Source organism: Gossypium hirsutum, chromosome A12 (genome assembly GCF_007990345.1).
Source record: "Gossypium hirsutum isolate 1008001.06 chromosome A12, Gossypium_hirsutum_v2.1, whole genome shotgun sequence".
In the NCBI taxonomy this organism is placed as follows: Eukaryota; Viridiplantae; Streptophyta; class Magnoliopsida; order Malvales; family Malvaceae; genus Gossypium; species Gossypium hirsutum.
The window spans coordinates 106,910,432-106,926,545 of NC_053435.1; the positions used below are offsets into that span (position 1 = coordinate 106,910,432).

The 16,114-nt window shown below is 30.0% G+C and overlaps 2 protein-coding genes across 3 annotated transcripts; both read right to left on the reverse strand.

The window, feature by feature from the left end:
• Nucleotides 1–672: 672 nt before the first annotated feature.
• LOC107929517 (bidirectional sugar transporter SWEET3) lies at nucleotides 673–2,642 on the reverse strand. Its single transcript, XM_041083671.1, has 7 exons — nucleotides 2,543–2,642; nucleotides 2,358–2,404; nucleotides 2,224–2,260; nucleotides 1,910–2,132; nucleotides 1,658–1,819; nucleotides 1,437–1,556; nucleotides 673–1,079 (listed from the first exon to the last, which is right to left on the reverse strand). The coding sequence occupies exons 2-7, from the start codon at nucleotides 2,392–2,394 to the stop codon at nucleotides 900–902; spliced, it is 759 nt and encodes a 252-aa protein (XP_040939605.1). The 5' UTR covers nucleotides 2,395–2,404; nucleotides 2,543–2,642; the 3' UTR covers nucleotides 673–899.
• A 6,920-nt stretch (nucleotides 2,643–9,562) lies between these two features.
• On the reverse strand, nucleotides 9,563–12,843 carry LOC107929486 (RNA polymerase sigma factor sigE, chloroplastic/mitochondrial). Of its 2 annotated transcripts, none has more exons than XM_016860920.2 (6): nucleotides 12,695–12,843; nucleotides 11,614–12,353; nucleotides 11,353–11,499; nucleotides 10,627–10,863; nucleotides 10,044–10,307; nucleotides 9,563–9,936 (listed from the first exon to the last, which is right to left on the reverse strand). In XM_016860920.2, exons 2-6 carry the CDS (start codon nucleotides 12,316–12,318, stop codon nucleotides 9,739–9,741), a joined length of 1,551 nt encoding a protein of 516 aa, XP_016716409.2. In that variant the 5' UTR covers nucleotides 12,319–12,353; nucleotides 12,695–12,843; the 3' UTR covers nucleotides 9,563–9,738. The 2 variants fall into 2 exon arrangements, with proteins under 2 accessions (XP_016716409.2, XP_016716411.2); XM_016860922.2 differs by having other exon boundaries at nucleotides 12,691–12,817.
• Nucleotides 12,844–16,114: the final 3,271 nt, after the last annotated feature.

A 16,114-nucleotide genomic window follows, 5' to 3' on the forward strand; every position in this document is an offset into this window, starting at 1 on the left:
ATAAAAATTGTGGTTGTAAATCATTACCCAAATTGTAGCACTGTTGATTGTTGTCTCTAAGGCAACTTCATAGTCTTATTTTAAGGTTTTCTTCGGGGTGGTCCTTCCATTTCCCATACCAAATATATATAAATATATACTCTTTTCTGTTTGATATTTAGATGAGTATTATTTCTCTTAATAATATCGTTTTTAATATTTAAACTTTAAATAAAGATTTTATTACAACTTACTAAGATCTTAAAAAGGTTATGCCTTCCAACAATCATGTACAGCTCTCACTTGAGATTTCTTGTGAAAACTTGCCCAATTAACAATTTACATGATAGGTGGATTTACTCAACAGTCATCATATTAAGTTCCAACTATCACATCCAATCCAAAGTGACACGAGACACATCAAAATGCCATTTTACGAAACTTATAATATTAGGCCATTTGTTTTTACTCACTAATATCAACTCAGGACATAATATCTTAAAATACGAGACAATCAATGTATAAAAGATTAAGAGTCAGAAGTGAGGGCATTATCCTCCTTCCTTCTCGCCAAAACCTTCATTCCCTAGCCTTCCCATACAACTCTTGCCACTCTTTCCATTGATCGATAAATCCTATCTTAAATAAAGTGAACCAATCATCTCTACTACCAATCCATCAACACAAATGACAGAATCATAACTTGCTAATATTTTTAGGAGCATTTTGGTTTTAGTTTACAACAACGCATAACACTGTTAACTTTTGTTCCCCGTTGGTAAAGCATCAAACTCTTACATTCTTTGCGCTCTCAAATTTTTAAAAGAAAAAACAAGAAATTGATATTTTAATAACTTTCACCTTTAGCTTTTAAGAATAATAATTATTACAAATCCATACCCTAAGGTTTAATATGCTTTTCAGATCTTTCCATTGACATCTTCGTTCATTGAGAGCTGCATATGTTTGGGTTTCTCCTGGATATTATTATGCTCTAAATCCCATTTGCTTGGTTCTTCTTCTATAATTCCTCTTTTCCTATATTTGCAGTAAAGTCCAAGTTGCAATATGCCCAAAGGGAGGCCAACCAGATTTGGTGACTGCCATATATAATAACATATAAACTATGTCAGAAAAAAAACATTTATTGATTTTTATAAAAATTTTATAAAAATCAAATGAAGCTTTCTTTTGAAATGATAAAATCCAAGGTTTAACTACAATGATGTTAGTTCAAATGTTGTTATGCATCAGTTTTTTTTATATAGAATATAAACAGTTAAAAATATCTTTATAATAATATATATTTTATTTTTATATTTTTATAAGTGTAATTTATTTTTTTAAAATATGTTAATAAAAAAATTTATGAGATTTAAATTTAAAACTTTAAACATTCAACTATATTTTTTTTTATCAATCTCGATGCGCCATAATGTAATAAATATAATACGAACCGCTAGAAGGAGATCGTGACTCAGTAGTCCATAAGCCAACCAAAGAACACTAGCCAAGAACGAGAAAAAAGATAAATAAAACGGCATAAATTCCACACTCTTTGTCATTATCACTTGTTTCTGCAAATTTAAAATAAAGAAAAATAATCAATTCCCACACGAAGATGACACGAATCAAGCTGAAAAAAATGGAATTTTCTTTTCTTTTTTAAAGGGCTTACCACGACGACAAGTGGAGCAGCATACATTGCCACTGAAGCCACCAGCCCAATAGTCCCAACAAAAACTTTCCGATGATGATGATCATGAAATACAAAAGCCGATATAATTGCAGTTACGGTAAATATTACCATAACCATCGTCGTTATGGTACCAGCTTTAATCTGCAAATTTTTTCACCAAGCTACCATCAATGGTGGTCACATGATAATGAAAGAAGAAAAAGAAAAACAGGGTTTTATTAAGAAACTCGCCTTTCCTCTTGTTGGAGCAAACCAAAGATAGATGAAGATGAAAGATAACTCTAAGATGATCCCTAAACCATTAATGGTGATGACAGGGAAATTTTCCCACTTGTAGCTCACAACAGGCAATCCATACCATGTGTAAAGGAGACAATTCGATAGTGCAACTATGTATGGGATGCATGAGAATTCTTCAGTGCTTCTTTTCCTTATTACCCTTGTAAAAGTCAAGCTGTACAACACATATATTTATTTATCACGTATGTATGTATGTGTATATATATGTATGCATGTATGTATGTGTAGGGATATATTGACATTACATTGGTGCAGCATAAAGCAACAAAGAAGAAGCATTGCCTGCAAGAGAAAGATCGTGTAGGTATTATGCTTTTTGTATCAGCAAAAAACTAAAAAAAAAAAAAAAAGGTATAGAGGAGATGAGAGAATTAAATACCCATGATACCAACTGCTAGGCGTAGCCTATCACCCATGATTTTGTACCTAAAAAGAAACAAAAAATGGTCCCTAAGATGGAGAAATAAAATGGTCCAAAAGGTGTGAAAAACTTCATAAAAAAAAACTACATAATTTAGTTATGTCTTATGGATTGTTTTAATGAGCTTGAAGGGATATAAATACCAGTGAGATATTGGATTTTATTCATCAAAAAAAGTGGGGGAAGAAGAATAGGAATAATAAATTTTATTTTTTTTAAATTGAGAGAATTTAAGAATAGGAAGTTCTGTCTACGTCTTATAGGGACTTGTGGATGCCAATAGCTTGATTTCAATAAGAATGAAAAATAAAATAAAGATTTTTTTTTCTCTAATTGTTCTGTTAGGTTTCATAATAAGGTCAAATGGAAAATGGAAAATGAAGTATATATCTGCTGTTTATGGTTAGTGGAATATATCGCTAGCTAGCACTCCCATTACCCCCACTCGGAACACTAATTTCTTAGTATTTAGTTGTTTACCCCCAACTTTCGTTCAAGGGGTAATATTTTCACTCATAAATTTCTTACAATTAATACAGTATGAGTTCGAGTTTAATCATGTGTAATTATTAAGCCACTATAATTCTATGAATTCATCACTGCATCGTGCTTTTAATAAAATCATTTTATGAATCTACTCGACAAGAGTAAAATTAAAAATTTTATTTAAAGGAAGTCAATATAAGATTATAAAATTTGAGAGAGGCAAAATTAAAAATATTGTATTAAAAATGCTTAAATTAAATTTTTTATTTTTTCAAAAAAACTAAAATTATAATCTTTCCATTTAATCAAAAGTTAAAAAAAAAAGTCTAAATTGAATATTTTAATTTTGGGAGGGGCTAAAAAGTAATACCCATTTAGCAAGGGGGCTAAGGCTCGTGCTTGCCTTCCCCTTTTTGAGTACGCCATGCTACTCGAGCTCTCGATAGAATAAAAGAATAAATAAAACCTTGTCAAAGACAATACTGAACTTGATAAATATACGAAATCCTATATATAAAATATATCAACTTATACTCATTTAAAATTAATCAATTTTTTTTTATAATTTTATATATAAATAATATTTTAATAAGTTAAAATTTAAAATATAATCATGCATGTAAAAATGCACGAAGAAGCAAGTTAGCTGACAACGATAAAGAGAAAATAATTGGTTTGACACTAAAAATGGAAATGTATGTAGAATTTTGTTTAATTTCTCTACAGAATGAAGAAAATTTTAAATCAATTAATGAAATAAGAGGTTTTGCCACCATTTGATAACTAAGCTAGGAAACAGTTCTAAAAAGAAAAAACAAATCTAATTCAATTAAAATCAATGTGCAATTCCATGGTAATAAAGAAAACAATACATCAATTATTAAAATTTATCATTAATTCAATTAATTCATTTATGGTTCACTTTTTGAAAAGGTGACATTTATTAAATTTCAAGTAATAAATACCATATAAGGGCATAGGTTTAAACTCTACCAAATATGAATGCTCGTCTCTTTGGTAGATGGTTGTGTGCTATGCATGATTTGATTAGATAAGCTCTGTTCTTGTTCTGTAAACCCATCGTCTCTTCAGATAATCTTAAATACTTGAGCTCACTGCAATCCAAAGATAAAATTCTGACTAAAATAATATTGCCCTGTTGAGAAGTGTATCAAGAGAATTCTCTTTAAAAAAATTTACCTTTCCTCAACAAAACACAATCGATAAAAAATAAGAACTAAGAAAAACATATTATGGTCTAAAGTTGTTTCTATATGGCTCCTCGACTAGGGAGGAGACCATCTTATTTCAAGGTTAATCAAAGTTATTATATATGTTTGGGGAAGGATTTTATGTTGGATTCTATTAACCGTCCGATTAAGAAAGATCGTTGATATCAAGAATCACAAATAAATTATTCAATTCTTATCAACTCAATCAATCATCATGTGATTGCAAACATCAAGATCAGTTTTCTTTATAACTAGTAATTGTAGTCTATAACCACAAAATTCTAACCCAAGTCAAAGTATTCTCTTGAAAATGAGGCTATATACAAGTAAAAAACTTTAAAATCTTTCAATCAAGTTCTTAACAAAGGGACCAGGTAGCAATATAGGTGAAGCCCTGAATTCAATTTGGGGGTAAATTTAAATTTTAGAATTTTAAGAGATAAAAAGTAAAAAAATATATATTTAAAATAAAATTAAATTAATTTTTTATAAATAGAAGGGACTAAAATGGTTATTATACCACTTAGTTAGGGGCAAAGACTGACTCAAAATCTCATTAGACATATACTTGGATTAAGCTGAGTCTGGTTGATTTTTTCTTTATATCTTTTTCAAACTTGTTTTTAGTTCAACATAAAAACTCAAAATATTATTTTCAACTCAAATTTCTATTATCTAAACTCAGATCTAAACAGATAATTCCATCCTTAAATAAATAAAAAATCCTAAATCACAACATATGTTAATGACATACATAAATCTAATATCCCAATTATGGCCATCTTTCCATTTATGCATAAAAAATCATAACTCCCCCAAGTTAGTTCTATGTTACAATTTAGCCTCATTAATGTAAACCAAAGAATCCAATTTTTTTTTCTTTTATTCTTGAAGTGAAATAACATGTCAGAAAGACCCAAGTGATGAATGTGGATTGATGTTCAATGGCTACCAATAAAAACCAATCCTATTAGAACATTTAATATTGACCCTAAATTAATAATCAACATTTATGAAAAATATATATAAAAAAAAAGTTAAACATTATTCTCATTCAATATCATTATAATCAGAATCATATAACATGAATCATAGTTGTTGTTTCGAATGATGCCAAATATGTAGGATTTTAATTTTCATGACATGAATATATAATGTAATTTTAAAAATTAAATATATATAAATATATTTGTATCCCACATTGATTTAATATATGCAGGGAAGCATCTCTCATCATCTTCTTGTATGGTGAAATTGAAAAGAAATCCATGAGAGATGACAAGAGTAAAAAAGGCATATATTTAATGGAGGTTTTTATGCCCTTCATGGTGATATCATCTTCTTCCTCTTGATGGGTTGTTTTCCATTTTCGATTCTTGGTTGCTTCTCGTATTTGTCATTGAAAAATATAATATATATAAACGGAATTAAGAGACTGAAAAATATCTTTAATTGATATTTAAATATATATTTTTATAAATGAAAAAAATTCTGCGACGAATTTATCAAATAAAAATTCTATATATATACCTTATATGGGGTTTCTGATGCTCTGTTGTGCTGTACATTGTTCTGGTGCTTGAAAGTTCTTACAATCAGAACCAGGTTTGATTTGATACTATTGAATCAATTGAAGATATTTTTTTATTTATATATAATTATTTAAGAATATTAATTGGTTAAATTATGGTATTAATCCTTATATTGTGTTGTTGTGAATTTAATCTTTATTTTTTAATTTAAAATTTTTGAATTCCTTTTCTTTTTAAGTTTTGAAATAAAATTTACAACCAAACGATAGCTTTTAAATTCATTAAATTTTATAGTTTTCAAAATCTTATATGATGAAACAATAACTCAACATTCTAACTTGGTCCAACTACGTCTTTTATATACTTATTAAGGTTCAGTTACAAACATTTATTTTTTATACAAAGCTTACATTTACTCGTAACTCTTTTCCAACCCTTAAATCGAAAGAAAAAGCACTTTAGGGTGTTCTCCTCATGACTGCAATAACAACAATGCCAACTCAACTCAAATTTAAACAACAAAATATATTAAATGTTATTTTCAAGTATTTTCTAATAATTAAAAGTGAATAATATCGTATAACATCATGTGACATTTAAATCAAGGATATAAATTTATTTTAAATTTATTGTATGTATATAATTTTTTATTTAATTATTTTTATTATTCACACATTAAATCTTAAAAGATAATGTGCGCTTAAACGTTCTCAAATTTACATCATTTTAATTATAATAATAATAATAATAATATAAATGAGTCAAAGCTGAATCAGCTTCTACTTTTAAGTTCTTAAATTTAGCAACATGTAACAATGTTATTGGGGTTAGGTGTAGAAATTAAGATAAGATATGATATGTTGTCAAAAGAATGAAATAAATAAAAACTGAATTATTGCTGATCCAAAGATTGTTGAGTGTATCCAAATGAGATTTTAATGCTTTTCCAGCGAGGCAAATAAAATCATTTTTTATTTTAATTTTTAGTAAATAATAATATTTTATTATCATTCAATAACATTTCTATTTGATGTATTGGTTGTGTATAAATTTATGTAACATCAAAAATTTATATTAAGATATGGGGTGAAAGTAGAAATTTTATAGTGGACTCAAATTGAATTGTAAAATTGTTAAAGTGGTGAAACAGAGATTTTACCAATTTGTTAATTGGATCATTACAATTTTGAAGGCGTAATATTACCAAATAAAGGAGGCCAAGCTTACTGTCTATCATTGATGTTGATACCTAATAAATTGTTGATATGTAGATGAGGTGCGCTTGGGTCGGGTCGGGTCGGGTTGGGTCGGGCTGAGGTCAACTAAAAAGTCAGGTATGTTTACTAGTCCTGGTTTGACCTAAAAATAGATCTAAAATTTTACCCAAGCTTGACTCAGCCTGCTCATATTATTTTTTATATTATTTTTTATATAATTTTAAAATATATATAACACATTAAAAGCACTAAAAATATCAAAATAATTTTTTCCCAACAAATTGGAAATAAATTTTAAAAAATATGTATACCTAAATAACACTAAGATAGATACAACTTAACAAGTAAATGCCTCTAAAATAATAACAAAATTAACAATAAAATAGGTTTTATACAATATCTAAACAATAACAACAGAATAGTAACAATATAATAGTAAAATTGTAGCAAAATAAGGAGAAAACAAAAAGAAAATAATATTAAAAAATAAAAAAGCAGATTTTTTTGTCCTTTTGTGAATTCCGGCCAGGCTGGGCCAAAAACGCCTTAACCTAGGTCTGGCCCATTTTTTAAACGGACCTTTTTTTGTCCAAGCTCATTTTTCAAGCCTATATTTTTGCCCAAACCCTCTTACATTTAGGACGGGCCTTTGGGCTGGGCCGGGTGGCCCAACCCATGAACAGATCTACCCTCCATGAGGAATAATTCACGAGCAAGCCTTTATACGAGACAATCCACAGACAACTCTCCACAGACCTTGTTTGAGTCGGCTTTGAGGCAATTCACTCCACACCATTTGTTGGGACCACCAAGGCATAACCACCCCATATGACCCTAAGAATGAGAATATTAGAGTAAGACCACATAGTATGCTTGATGGTAACAACTAACTTACATTGACATTGTCACCTAGCCAACCCACAAGACCACGTAGAATACTATACTGTCAACTATGCAACACTATAGGACAATGGGTGGCCCCCTATAAGACTAAGGATGGGTTTTCTCCCTAGCAGCCTTACACAACAACCTTAGAGCATCCTCCTCCTCCTCTATTCTCCTTACACCGGCTCTTTGCTTATCACATGCGAATCGACACTCTCATTCACCATCTTCTCCTCACTATTGATAACTCATATCAACTATAACTTTTAACGTTAGTATTTTTTTTTAGCAAGAACATGTGACGTCTTATGATTTGTTTTGGCTAGCTAGCCAACCACAAGCCTCGAGGGAGTATAGAACATCTAATCATCTTGGCAAACCATAAGTTTAGTGGTTTTGGCTACAAGTTTGTGCCAAAATTCTATTTTTATACGATGATGAAAAGACGAGAATTAAAATTTTCTAAATTGGACTAATGATAAAATCAATCAAATTTTCGATTCGTAAATTTCATTGATGTGAATAATTCGATTAAATAAATTTAAAGAACTTATAAAAAAGTTATTTAAAAACTAATTTTTATCCTAATTTAATTCGTATTATTCCAATTCAGAATTAAATTAATTTAAAACCTTTCTCCAAATAAGTATCGGCTGATTACATTTCAACTTTAAAAAGAACTTAATCACATCTCTTGATGGTGCCATCCATTTAGTAGGATTTTTAGATACTCTTGTGGTTTCGTTAATAATGCAAATTTATAATTTAATAATTATAATTGGTTCTCTTTTCTTATATTTAATTATGTTTTTGCTAAAAATAGCAATACTATATTAGGGTAGGCAAGTGTTGTTGCTAAGGCATTAAACTAACGACAAATTAATCAAGTGCTCTTTGTTGCCACTTTGTCTCTGGCTAGGAAAGTGTAAATATTTATATCAAATTATCAACCTCATTTCAATTTTCAACCAAACCACCTCTTAAAGAACTATAAATATCATAATTTTAGGTACAACCACGAAAATAATTGTAATAAAAAAATATTTAAGGGTAAATTATATCAAAAGTCATTAGACTATTAATAAATTTACATTTTAATTATATGATTTTAAAAAGTTACAAAATAGTCATTGAACTATTCGAATGCTTTTATTTAAGTCATTTGATTGTTAAGTTTTTTTCTTTTTTAAAGTTCGGCTAGTAAACTTCAAGTGATGATTCAACGATCAATACAGTGAGTCAATGCCCATCAACAAGTAAAAAATATACTTAACAGTTAGTGACGGAGATCAAAAAAGAAAATTGTCTAAATTTTGATTCGTAGATTCTTAACGTTTAAAGCTGTTTCATAAAAATAAAAAATAAAAATAAAAAAACCTCTAAAAGAGGAAGAAAGGAGAGCTTTCAATTAGTGTGCTGGTGGTGTGACTAAAGAAGGCCATATAGTAGAGATGAACTTACTAATAATTTAATAATATTGTGTATCATTTTACCAATATTTAATTGTTTACAAAAAGAATATTAATCATTACTCTCTTTTTAAAACAACACGTTGATGGTGCAAATGATGCTTTGCATCGTATTAGTTGAGTTTTAGGAAGAATATATATTCTAACCTTGGTGTTAATTATATACTAATTTTGACTAATGACATATTAGCATTATCTTTGGTGAAAGCGATGAACTAGTCACCATACTTTTACTATATAATTATTTAAGCTTGATTATATTGGGCACCATACTTTTGGACTATATGGTTTCGTGAATACAAACTACTTTATTATATTATATATATACATATATCATGAGGGTGAAAAAATAAATATTACAATGTGATGTATAATTGATGATTTACAATCTTTTTGAGTATTTGAAACTTATATTACAGGTATGGGAATTTTATGTTCTTGTAGTTAAAATGACTATTAGTATACGGAAACGACTGTCGCGAGCCGATATAAGATGATGCCGTGGATGTTGATACGATTCAGACGACGTATCGGCGGAGATAATCAACTCGGGCTGGATGCTTGAGCTTCATAAGTGCCTTTACTTCGTGCTTTCGGACCATTTCTCTCGAAATGTTTAAGTTCCCAGAAATTTCTCCTAATGTTCTATCACCTTTACCGTCGAGTCCGTATCTCTGCCTGATTACCAGGCTCTCTTTTGGCTTCAGAGAATCGAGCTGAAAAAATACAGCAAAAATGAACAAAACATGGTCCAAGTAAGCATATGGGGTTTTTCCGATAACAATTACCGGTGAGTGTAGATCAAAAGGGGATGGAGGCTTACCACATCATCAAGTGCAAGCCTGAGAAGAGCAGGTTGCCTTCGGTGATCGCCTCCAACACCATCGACATCGGTGATTCCACTAATGAACTCTTCTTGTGTGACGGAATGCCTCAAATGAAGAGATACAACGGGTTTCGAGGCCCTCATTACTTCTTGGTACCTCTCGGGGGAAATCCCAACTCTTTTGATTACTTCATCGTCTGTCGGTTCTCTATGAAGTTCAAACAATAATTCCAGTTTGGCTCTTTGGATTTCTACTCTAACCTGCATCACAATAAACAGTTCAAAAATAATTCATATTTCTACTAAAAGAAGCAGCCAGGGCTTCTACTGCTCAGCTTATCGGTCCAAAATCTCGAGCCAACAATTAGCAGCAAAAGGCAGCGGTCGAAATGTCACTAAAATAAATGAACAAACAGAATATGCACATTGGTCTACCCAACACTATTTCAATGTATGATTTTATTTCGGCCTCGGGCATTTCGAGCATGATCATATCATCTGCTTGCAGTTAGATTCCAATATTGCTCGTTGTTTCAAGCAAATCATATATAGCATACGCTTAAGTGAGAAGAGAGCTTACTGATTCAAGTCCAAATGAGACACGCGTGAAGCTTGATAGGGTCATGGAACGTATAATTGCATGCCTAATCCAAAAAAGGCCGTATGTAGAAAGACGGAATCTCCTTCTTGGTTCAAAGCGGTCGATGGCTGTGATAAGTCCTTTAACTCCAGCCTGACAAAGGTCTTGAAATCTTGGACCATTTGCAAAATCTTGAAAATATTTGTTTATCACAAACAAAACGAGCCGGAGGTTGTGCTGCGTGAAATAAAGCAATACCTCTCAGTAGTTATCATTGAAAGCCAATGCCAAAATGCTCACAATAAGCTTTAGCCACAAACTAGGCAAACACTGCTAAAATGGATATATGATATCAAAACATGGCTCTTCTTTAGAAAAGTTCTATTTGCCTGTGCAGTGTGGGTGATGGGTGAGGTTTGATGTTAGAACAACAAGAAAGAAACCCTCATAAGTGCTTATGTCAAGATATTTAAAAGGGAACCTCAATGACTGCTGCAAATTTATCAAAACTTGGTCAAATTACTTTCCCACATGTAATATTGGATCACGGAAAATTTGGCCGAGGAATGGTATGCTAGTGGTACATCAACACCAATAGCATATATGAAAGGCTAGTATATGCTCTACTAAACCACCTTGAAAGTTTAAACCGTACGTACTATCACGGTTCCTTTTCTTTTAATTCGAAGCATCTCTAAGCAATACTGGTGGTTGAAGAGGAATTACCTTAATGAGCTTATTTCTAGCAGCTCGACCAACCTCTAACTGTCTTCTCACTTGAGCTGCACTCGAATTTGTTGCCTCAGCTAATTCATCTTCAGTAGGATCTCTACCCAGATCCTTTTGCAAGTTCTCTTTTGCCTCAAGCAGTGCCTGCAGTTTCAGCAAAATATGTTAGAGGCAAGCACTACCAATGCTTCAAAAAAACTAAGAAACATGGAAAACTGAAGGCTAGCAGCAGTCTCCTTTTATTGAAAAGGTGCAAACCTTCATTGGCTGCATTAGCTTAAACAACCAAGTATGTTCGGTGGACGGCAGAACCGGAGGTATCTTCATTTTCTTCCAGTCCAGGCTGACCAAATCGGTTGAAGCCGAATAGTCCCGGACAAGCCTATCGATCTTCTCACTTTCATTCGAGATACCCTTTTTACTCTGGCCAGAAACAACCGACTTTTCTTCTCTATTCTTTTTCAGTTCAATCCTTTTATCAAGGCCCAATCTTCTGTTCTTCTTAGTCTGGCTCCGAACCACGATCTTATCATCACCGTTATCCGCTTTCCCATCACTTTCTGTAGATCTCTTCCCCCTCAGATGGCGTCCTTTTGTCTCACCTTCACTCCCTTTTTCATCAAATGTTTGAGTCGAAGGGCTAAGCTTATAAATGTTTTCGAGTTTGGCAGCGGCTTCGTTGTAATCTACGTCCACGGTGTACGGAGAACCTTCATCAGTAAAGTCACGGTTTACAGTCTTGGAAGCCTTTTTCGCTTTCCCGCGTCTCTTCGGGTGCTCCTTAGCCGTTTCCACCGGCAAAAGATTATGGTCTCGAAGCGTAACTAGAGCCGTATTATTAAATTTGTCTGCTTTAAATGCCATAATACAAGGTCTTCTAAATGTACATCTTTGAGTAGAAAACTTTGTGCCTAATCCTACTGGAGTTCGGGCAGCTGAACTAGAAACACTGACAACTCCCATCTCAAATTGTCTTTTTGCAAAATTTAAGCAAAAAACTGCAACCAAACAAACATGTGCATCAGCAACAGTACAAGAAACATGCAACAGATTCATCAATATTACATAATTAAAACTAGTTCTTTTAACACAAAAACACTAATATTTATGCTCTGCATCTATATCTAGAGTTGATCAAACAAAATTTCAAACACCAAGCTTTGTGCGTTTATATAAATTAATCATCAAAATTTTCTACAACCTACTTCAAATCAACATTAAACAAAGTCATGAACAGATCAAAATTACATATCGTAACAAAGGCATGTCTTGTCTCTGTTACATTCATCCATAATCAATTCAGAAACGTTAACCAGTTCCATGCAAAGAGAAAACATACCTGGTTGAACAAAGCAAAAGCGAGTTGCTGAGTCGACTCGGATCGCGGGATTTGAGGAACTCGCGCTTTTTTTTCCTGGCTACAACGAATCCTAAAATGATGAAAGATTTTTCGAAATATAAAAGAATCATTTAAATTGAAAGACGTAAATTATGGTGTCCACAAATTATATCAATGGGGAAAATCAACGGCCGAATGGAGGCAGTTTCCGAATCCAACGGTGGAGGGACTGACAAGTAAGATTCAAAGAGAAAGGAATAAGAAGGGTGTGATGACGTGGCTACTGGGAAAGCAGAAAACTGGACAAAAGGCGTGGCGAAAAAAGAGTGGAAGAGTAGATATTTTAGGGGATTTAACGGATGACCTTTGTACACGTGGTTTGATTTTATTGGAAAAGAATTTCGTTTTCAGTCTGCGGGACCTAATACGTGTGGTGGCCTGGGACTCTGGGGGCGTATTCTTACGTTGCATGACTCGTAGCCATAACTTTTTTTTTTAAGCAAAAAAGCCCTTATTTTTAAATATTAAATAAGTAATTTCAAATATTCATCACGTATTAAATATAGTAATATTTAAGGAAAAAAATATTCACAGAGTAACTCTTAGTTTATTTGGTATTAGTATTATTATTAAGACAAGAATGTGAATTTAAATATATTGAAGTGTAATTATCCTATTATTTAAGAGTTAGAAATAGATTATGAGTAATTTTAAGTATTGTAAAAATTCTATTTATTTCTAAGTTTAAAAATGTTAGTTTGGTTTTTTATCTAATGTAGAAAAATTAATTTGTCTTTTTTTTTTGAGAAATGGGTTAATTTACTTTTTGGTATAACATGAGATTAATTTATCTATTTTTTAAATAAATGAACTAAAATATAATCAAACTCCTTGTGTAAAATCCCTCGTGTACTTTTACTAATTAAAATAATTATAAGTTGTGAATAAAGATGAAAAGCATTGTTTGATAACACATTAAAATTAAATTAACTGGAAATTTATTTAATTTTTTTAAATTTATTCAATAATCCATAATAAAAAATAAATGATAATATTTTTTTATAAAAAACATGAAAATGATAAGTATATAATGAGCTATTTTTCAACTAATGTTGACTTTTTTCTAATTTATTTTAATATTATATTATCTTTTAAATATTTATATTTTATTTTAGCAATATATTAATTTTTAAAAACTTTATGATTAAATTTTGAGTTTGTTATTATGTTCAAAAAATTTTGATTTTGTTTAAAATAATGTAAAATAAAATTTAAAATGAAATAAAATAACCATAATTTTAATTTTAATTTTAATTTATTATACAATCTAATTGTATTCTATACTTAATTTTAAGTAATACATCAAATAAATCTAATACTTAACTCTGAATTAATCAAACACCACTTAAAAAAGAGTTGTGATTAAGTTATGTATTGACATCTCAAATGTCAGTATTCAAATAGTGTTAATATTTAATTTGTATATTAAGTCTTTTTATTGTAAGGTTTGGATTAATTTAGTCTTTCTATAATAAAATAGACCAATTTAATCTATTTTTATTAAAAATAATTAAATAATATCACATTGTAATAGAGTTAAATTTATTGCTTAAAAATGACATAAAAAATATTATTTTTTAGATTTACAATACCATAAAAACTTTCAAAATATGAACTCTACTAAGAAGTAAATGTCAATTTTTTTTAAATTGTAAATCTTAATTCTGTCGAAATTTATTTTATTTAATTTTTTTAATAATAAAGAAATTAAAGTGATCCATTTAATGATAAAAATATTAATTTAATTTTATCTTTATAATAGAGGGATGTATCAAATATTTTTATTGTTATTATATACTTATATATATATATATAGATAGATTTTTCTTTCTTTTTCCTTGTGCATCCGAGTTAATGAATTTTGGATTCATAGTCTAAGCTCTAGTCAAGTCCACATTTCTAGAAGAGCTTAGACATCATGTGTTACTGCTTTTCAGATTTAATTGATTCGATTAAAATTTAAAATAGATTTAATTAATTAATTTTATGTTTTAATAATTTAGATCTTAATCCATTTAATTATACTAATTTAAAATTATAAGATTTACAAATTAAATCAATTGAGTTTAAAGTTTTGATTAAAAATTATATATTTATTACATATTTAAAAATTAATATGTATATATATATATGCATGCTATTGAGAAAAAAGAGAGCATAATCATAGTAGGAGTTAAATCATGAAATTTAATAATCAATACTTACTTTAATAATTATGGTCCACTTAATTAAATCAATTTTATCGAAATTCATCGGTTTATGAATTAATTTGTGAATTAAATTGAATTCTTTAATTAAATAAAATTTACAAATTTACAAATAAAATATTAAAAAAGTTTAATTTGTTAAATTTAAGTGATTTGTATCAATTCTTTCTTTAAATCTGTAACTGGACTGGTCCGAGTAGCAAATTAAATACGATTTTGCGAAATAAGAAAGGGACAAGAAAAAGAAAGAATAGTCAGCAAATTAAGGTCAGTGGACCCAACATCTAAGACCAGGACTCAAATGACTCAAATTGCAGCTGACGAATTCTTCAAAATAATTAGCTCTGTCCGTTCTTCTGATGATAACCCAACGGCGCCGCTTCGATTCAGGCATTGTTCCTTATATCATTTGATTTTTTTCATTTAATTTTTTTTATTTTTAAAATTTATATTTCAAAATCCAGTACTCATTGTCAGCATTGTTATGATTTTTATATTAGATTATTGGTATGATATTTTGAAATTAAAAAAAAATACTCATTTGATAATTATGTAATAATAAAATAATATTATAATGAACCCAGATTTAGCAAGAGATTATTAACGTTGTTAATAATTTAATTTACATTTTTAAATACAAAAAATAGAGAGACTAAAATCTAAATGTACAAAGAGTATAAAAATTTTAAGCACATTCTAACATTTTAAAAATATTTTCATTAATAAGAAACATATACAACATCGATACATGGATATAACATATACTAGGAAGGACAAATAAAATACGACAAATTGTTGCACAAATATCACTATCCGCAAAAGAGGCTAATTGAGTAGAAAGACAAACTGTCGCTAACTCTAACAATGGAAGATTCAGAAACTAACTATGTATGCATCACCTTGATCAATTACTAACAACTACATCCTAACTCATCATCGTACCACTCTAAAGATAAACTTTGATTAACCAATTAACCATTGTCAAAAACCACCAAAAGACTCTCACCATATCAGTGATACACAAAAAACCAAGTCTCGAATTATCATCATCCTTGTTGCCATTAGGTGATGCCCAATGAGTTTAAGCGGCCTTGGGAACAATTAGCAAGGGTGACGCTAAGGTCAGGTAAGGGTCTTGCTTCCAGAAAAAAAT